General features: G+C 40.9%; 1 protein-coding gene across 1 annotated transcript in view; it reads left to right on the top strand.

The window, feature by feature from the left end:
• The window catches only part of LOC109845969 (ABC transporter G family member 36-like), a 25431-nt gene that overhangs the window by 17324 nt on the left and 212 nt on the right, over positions 1–7895 (top strand). Inside the window, 3 exon segments of the mRNA XM_020415195.1 lie at positions 7174–7216; positions 7592–7822; positions 7824–7893. Of these exon segments, the coding sequence (XP_020270784.1) occupies positions 7174–7216; positions 7592–7822; positions 7824–7893 (344 nt within the window).

Raw genomic sequence — 7895 nt, 5'->3', positions numbered from 1 at the left:
TTGATACTAATATGCTACCTCCAGGTGTACTAACAAGCAATTCTTGTTGTAGGGTATCAAGCTAGCATATAATAATCTTAAGTTCTTGAAATCCTAGAGCGTATTGGTAAATCAACCAGAGCCTATAATATAAGATATATGACTAATTATTAATTCAAAACAAACATATATTATAGGTAAATCAATTCATAATCTAGAGCCTAATAATTTCAAATATAATCAATAATAATTAAATTGGAAATTGGAAGAAAAAAAAAGAGAAGAAGAAAAAAACAAACAAACAAACAGACCACACCTCTCCTCCCTAACAGAACTCCTGAAATTTGTTAGAAGGCTTGTGAAGGGAGAAAGGAAATCAAGGCAACGAATCAACATCCCAATCAATTGAGGTAAATCTCCTTTCAATTTCATAGTAACTCTTAGTAAATTGAATCAAATTTCCCCTGATTAATTGACACGTTAATGTTTATGTGGCTAAATGATATTTGCTAGTTTGGCCGGCACCTCTTAACGGAAGAATAAAAGCAGAGAATTCAGAGAAAACATAGGGAAATTGGAAGAAAAAAAAAGAAAAGAAAAGAAAATAACTAACCCTAGTTCGGTGAGGTCTGACCACCGGCCATCCCTAGTCGCCGGCAATCCCTTGCCGCGGTCGTGGTGTTTTGGCGAGACATGGAAAGGAGAGAGGGGAGAGAGGGAGGAGAGAGAGAGGAGAGAGAGAGAGAGGAGAGGAGAGGAGAAGAAAAACCGAAAAAAAGGAGAAAAGGGGAAACGGAAGAAAAAAAAAGAGGAGGAAGATGAAGAAGTCGGGAATCTGGAGTTTTGATAAAAGAAAGGAAAATTTACATTTAGCCCCTGAACCATAAAATTCTTTTTGAAACAAACCTTATAGTAATAAGTTTGGTTGAAAAAGGGCTGGAAAATATTTATTAAGCCCCTGCCTTTTTGTTCAGTTGTAAACAAGTCCAATCTGATGAATAAACAATAAAATTTCAGACTTGATAAATTCCCTATAACCCCTATATTGTTATAAATTACTAAAAAGTCCAAAAGATAGTGTATGAGAATTATAAAATTTTGATGAATTACCAGAGATAGCAACAAACTCATATGCACTGCATAATTTAATTATTATTGATTATATTTGAAATTATTAGGCTCTAGATTATGAATTGATTTACCTATAATATATGTTTGTTTTGAATTAATAATTAGTCATATATCTTATATTATAGGTTCTGGTTGATATCCGGGAGAATAATAGTTTGAGAAAGTCGTGACTACTAGAGGTGAGTTCATTTCTCACTAGTATTTTATAATATGAAATTGCATGAGTTTTGTATTTGATTTATCTTGTGATAAAAAATAAATAAATAAATAATATGTCTTTTCATGTATATAAAGATTGACCTATTTCTGTTGTGGTCTATCCTATAATACTATGTTAGCCTAATACAATATATGAAAAGCTAATTTGATCTGTGTATAAAATATGAAAAATAAATTTGGCTCTCGTGCAATTTTTAAAGAATTGTGGACTTTGTTTTATCTAGAAGTTTTTGATGAAGTATTTGGACCGTGTTTCAACAGTTTAATGGATTCAAAGATTTTTCGTGACTTTGTATCTGATGAAAAAAAATATCTGTAAATTGTTTTAACTGAAATGAGGAACTTCATTTGAAAATATCTGTAAATTCTGATATGCAAAGTATTACTCATTTGACATGTAATCTCGATGTTTTCAAACCCTCAAATAGTCCACTATGGATTGGTTCTGCCTGCCATATGGTGAATGCACCTTTATTTGGCCCTTCTGTATTGGCCTTGGCCCTTCTGTATTTGGCCCTTCTGAAATCTGTTCTGGCCCCTCTGTATTTGGCCTCCCATGCTACTGGGCTATAATTCCTAGCCTTAGTGTGACATATTAGGTGATTATTATGTTTCATGAATTACTAGCTGGAAATGTGGAGCTAAGTGTTACACGGGGCTAAGTGCTACACCGTATGAACGCGGTGGGAGCCACCTCTAGAGCCCGTAGAAGCTACCACTAAAGTCCACATCGCCTGACAGTAATAGATTTATGATTTTGAGATTTGAACGTGAATTCGAAGAACACGACTCATCAGATTTAAGATTTTGATAATTAACTGCGTAATTGAGAAAATAATAGTCCTCTGGTTTTGTACCTAATTTAGTAATTTCTTTTCTTTATTAATGTTTACCTTGATTCAAAATTCTGATAATTGACTGTGAAATTGAGAAAACAACAATTCTCTGATTTTGTACAAATTAGTAGTTCTTTCCTTCTTAATGCTTACCTTGATTCAAAAGGGGTTTGATTCCAAGAAATTTCACAGTTTATTCAGTTGCACATGAGAAAGGAAATATAATTGTTGTATTTTTCTTAAAAATGGCAATATTACGATATTTGGATCGTATTTTACTATCTTTGAAATTTCTCATGCAAAAATTGAAATTTGTTATTTCTGAGAATTATTCTTATTACTATTTTATTAGTTATCTAGGAACTCTAGTGGGGAATGTTCTCACTGAGCGCTAGCTCACCCCGTTGTTTTTAAAAATTTTCAGATCCGGCGTAGCTTCATATTAGCCGACTTTTGGTTTGAACTTTTGGCTGAGAGGCGTTATATGGAGAGCCTCTTCATGTTGATGTTACCTTCAGCACAAATTGTTTTGTTTTAATGCTTATAACGGTGAGCTTGTGGGCTGTAAGTACCGATCATATATATAGTTGCTCTGACTTCTATCATCAGCAGGTTTATGAATATTTTGAAAATAAACTATGTGATATGATTTTCCACGCTTGACTTGTGCATAAGACTTGTCTCGTGCACGGGTCGCTGCTGTCGCGTACCCCGTATTTTATGAATTTCCGCTGCAGATTCGGGGCGTGACATTCAACCATTGCAACTCCTTTGCTGCCTCTGCTGCAGACACGTACTCGGCTTCGGTTGTTGACAAAGCCACGGTATCTTGTAACTTAGATCTCCAACTTATAGCTCCACCACCCAAGATGAAGATGTAGCTGTTCGTGCTCCTTCTTGAGTCTATGTCCCCTGCGTAGTCTGCATCACAAAAGCCCTTTAGGTGCAAATCTGTCCCGCCATACTCAAGACAACAGTCGGACGAGCATCTCAAGTAGCATAGAAGCCACTTGACCGCACCCTAGTGTTGTTTCCCCAGATTGCTCATGAAGCGGCTCACAACTCCCACTCCTTGTGCAATATCTGGCCTCGTACACACCATCGCATACATCAAACTCCCGACGGCAGATGCATATGGTATGTTGGCCATGAACTCATGCTCTTCAGCAGTCTCTGGTGCTTGGGTCTTCGATAGCTTGAAATGGGTTGCAAATGGCTAGCCCACTGATTTAGCTTTCTCCATACCGAACTTTTCAAGAATCTTCTTAATGTAGGCCTTCTGAGATAACCTCAGCCTCCGTGCTGATCTGTCTCTGATGATCCTCATCCCCAGAATCTGGTTTGCTAGACCCAAATCCTTCATCTCGAAGCACTCGGAGAGACGCCCCTTGAGTTCTGCAATGTGGGTCAAGTCGGGCCCTGCAATCAACATGTCATCAACATAAACCATGAGTATCACGTAGGATTTGGCATATCTCTTGATGAAGCAGTAGTGGTCTGTGTCGCATTTGAGAAAACCGTTCTCCTCCATAAAATTCTCGAACTTCATGTACCACTGTCGCGAAGCTTGCTTCAGGCCATACAAACTCTTGCGCAGGTGACACACGAGGCCCTCTCTACCTCGCTCCTCGACGCTCACTGGTTGAGAGCGAAAACGTCAGAATAATCAATCCCTGCTTTCTGTTCATAGCCCTTCACTACAAGCCTCGCCTTGTAGCGTCTCCGTCCATCGGCTTCATCCTTGATCCGATAAATCCACCGATTGTGAAGAGCCTTTCATCCTCTTGGAAGTTTTACGAGCTCGCAAGTCTCATTCTTCATCAAGGACTTCATTTCTTCCTCCATGGCAGACTCCCACTCGCCGCGAGCTTTGCCGGTCTGATGTACCTCCTCATAGCTCTCTGTCTCACAACTGTTAGTCAGGAGAAGATAATTCATGGTGGAAAGGTACCTCTCTAGCGCCCTTGCATTTCTTGGAGCTTTGCGAATTGCGATCGGCAACTCTGTTGGATCCTGCTACTGTACATCCGGCACATTCTCTTGGTCTTCGTCTTCTATGCTGATAGGTATTTCACCACCGTCCTCACTATCAGCAATATCTAGGAAAAGAGGGGGAGATAGCTGACTCCCACTCACCTCTTTGGTCTTAGACACCGCATTCTTATGGAACACGACGTCACGACTGCGCACCACCTTGCGTGCATCGTGATCCAAGAAACGGTACCCGTACTCATCTCCTCCATAACCGATGAAAGAGAGCTTCTTTGACTTTGGATCAAGCTTTGACCGGTCTGTAGGATTGGTCATGACATAGGTGTCACAACCAAATACTCGTAAGTGCTCTAGCTTCAGATTCTTTCCGGTCCAAGCCTCCTCGGGTATCCCATAACTGAGAGCCGCGGATGGACCATGGTTGATCAAGTATGCAGCAATATTGACAGGTTTGGCCCAAAAACTCTTGGGCAATCCGGAGTGGATCCTCATACTTCTGGCGCGCTCTAAGATAGTACGATTCATGCGCTCCGCCACTCCGTTGTGCTGAGGTGTGCCTGGGATGGTCTTCAGTCTCCTAATCCCATGGAACGAGCAGAAGTTCTCGAACTCCTGGCTGCAATACTCGCCTCTATTATCAGACTTTAGGCACTTCAGGTTATTGTCTGTTTCATTCTCCACACAAGCAAGCCACTTCTTGAAGATGATGAAAACATCTGACTTGTGCTTCAAGAAGAACACCCACGATTTTCTAGTAGCATCATTAATAAAAGTGACAAAGTAAAGAGAATTTTCAACAAATAGGACTTGCGCAAGTCCCCACACGTCGGTGTGTACCAACTCCAATTTTTGTAGTTTTGGAGCAAGTCCGGTCTTGTTGAAGCTCATCTTCTTCTATTTGCCTAGGATGCAGTCCTCACAGAAAGTCAAATCGATCTTGCTCAGACCCGAAAGCCTCTCTCTCGCAGCCATCATCTGCATGCCCTTCTCGTTCATGTGGCCAAGTCATCGATGCCAAGTCATGCAGTTGACGGATGATGATGATGATGATGCTTGTCCTGCGACAAGCAAGTGATCAATCTTCCTGTTGGCGATGTAGAGAGACCCCTCGCCTTTGCTGTGTGCCACCACTAGGGCACCCTTAGACACCTTCCAGCTTCTCTGCTTGAAGGATACTCTGTAATCGGAGTCAATCAGTTGCTCGACTGATATAAGATTTTGTCTGAGATCCGGTACATGCCGAACGTCATTCAGCGTCAAGGTGGTCCCGCCCTCCATCTTGAGGGTACAATTTCCCTTCCCAGAAACTTTGCAAGGTTGATCGTCGCCAAGATAGACTGTTCCCAAGTCCTTCTTCACTAATGATAAAAGCAGCTTTTGTTGTGAGGTTGCATGGAAAGATGCGCCAGAGTCGATGACCCACGCATTGCTTTTGTCTTCAAGAGATAGGAGAAGCGCATCTGAATCCGTCTCGTGCATGAGATTGGTTGCACCGTCAGTCCGATCATCCCCTGCTGATACTGGAATAGAAACTCTGCAGTCCCGTGCAAAGTGACCCTTCTTTCCGCATCTGAAGCACTTTCCCTCATCGTAAACATTCGGGTTCGGCCCTTTAGACTTCCCTATGTATTTTGATTGGCCTCATCGTCCCCTACCCTTCTTCTGCGCATGCCCTCGTGCCTCGACATGCAGAGCACTCCTACTGCTAGAGGCCTCAGCTCCTGAGACTTTGCGGCAAGATTCTTCATCCAGAATTGCCCCAATCACCATGTCGAGCGTCATATTGTCATTATCATTGGCGTTGCTCACCGCCATCACCATATTCTCCCATGAATCTGGTAGACAAGAAAGTAACAGAAGAGCTTGGATCTCGTTGTCGAACTTTAGATCCACTGTAGCAAGCTGTTACACAATAGCCTGAAATTCGTTCAAGAAGTCCGCCACGCGAGCTCCTTGTTGCATCTTCAGATTGAATAGCTTCTTCATCAGGTACACCTTATTTGAAGCAAACGGCTTCTCATACAGCGCCTCCAAGGACTCCATCAACTCCTTGGTGGTGGTCGCATGCGAGACGTTGTAAGTCACATGCTGGTGAAGGTTGAGCGTGATGGTGGCAAGTGCTTTACGGTCAAGTACCTTCCACTTATCATCGTCCATCTTCTCAGGTTTCCCCGCCTCTCCTTGGAGGGGTAGGAAGAGATCCTTCTAGTACAAATAGTCTTCTATTTGCATCCTCTAATACCTAAAATTTTGGCCGCCAAACTTCTCAATTCGAAGCCTGTTGTCTTCAACTATAGATCCCATTGAGAAAGATTACGTCTTTCACAAAGCATATTTATGAATAGTATCGTATTCATGAATAGTGTTGTACACATGAATAGTGCCGTACACGTGAATAGTTCCCAATGCCTTAAAAGAGTAAATAATAATCTAACTTATTTTCTGATGTGGAGGATCCACTTTTAGTGGCAGCCACAGAACATACGATAAGCAGATATATATACTCTAAGTTAGGCTCTGATACCAATTATTAGGATACACACCAACAATAACGTCTCGAACGGAAACATAATACACAGAATAAAGGCACAATATTAAACACAGTACTCACAAATATACGTGGTTCATTCCTTCGGAGCTATTCCACGGTGCAACGACGATGCCAAATTCTTTTATATCCCAAAAGAATAGATCAAAGAGAACACCCTCTCTTGATCAGATATACTCCAAGAACTCTCACAGACTCTCTCTGTGTTTTCTCTCTTACTCTTCTATAAGAGGAATTGTTTCTGGGATAAAATTTTCTTAAGAGTTTAGGGCCCTATTTATAGTGTTTGGGAAATACTATGCACAAATAATTATTATTAATGGGACCCGCCACTAATAATAATATGTTTGTGGGACCCACATCCTTTTTTTCATTTTCAAAGAAACCGGCCACCGATTTCTCAAACGTCAAAAGGAGTGGGGCCACCTTTTCTCAAATGTCAAGAAAAGGGGCAGGGGCGGCTTGACACAAATGCCCCGAAAGGAAAGGGGTAGCCGACTTCCTACAAGAAGTAGGCCATTCAAATTCACAACTCATGCAGAATAAAAAAAAGTTAATTGCACATAGGCACATTGTAGTACCCTTGTTTTAAACTTACTATCCTTTAGTTTCATTGTTGCGGATAGAGACGCCCTAGGTTAAATTTTTTTGACTCTGTTACCCTCAGATAGATCAGTTTCAGGAAGGTTCAATGGCTGCCAAAATTTCACCAGTCACAATAAATAAATAAATAAATAAAAATAAATCCCAAAGGGCTATTCGCAACAATGAAACTACAGGAATAGTAAGTTCAAAACAACGATGTTGCAGGGGAACTATATGCAAATAACCCACAAGATAATCCTTCTTCATTTAAATGATACTTGAAACCCCTTTATTTTTATAGGTGACTTCAAGGAAATATCAAGAACAGTATTGGGCACGAAATGATGAACCTTATCGGTTTATACCTATCATAGAGTTTGCAAACGCATTTGAATCATTCCACATTGGCAAGGACATAAAAAACGAGCTCTCGATCCCATATGATAAGAGAAAGAGCCATCCTGCTGCCTTAAAAACTTCGAGATACGGTGTTAGCACGAAAGAGCTGTTCAAAGCTCTTTTTGAGAGAGATTCTATTACTAATGAGGAGGAACGTCTTTGTCTACATTTTTAAGGCAACTCAGCTTGTGATCACTGCATTTATC

This window comes from Asparagus officinalis, chromosome 6, assembly GCF_001876935.1.
Source record: "Asparagus officinalis chromosome 6, Aspof.V1, whole genome shotgun sequence".
NCBI lineage: Eukaryota > Viridiplantae > Streptophyta > Magnoliopsida > Asparagales > Asparagaceae > Asparagus > Asparagus officinalis.
The sequence above is the reverse complement of the archived record's forward strand: the minus strand, read 5'-3'. Positions and strand labels throughout refer to the sequence as shown.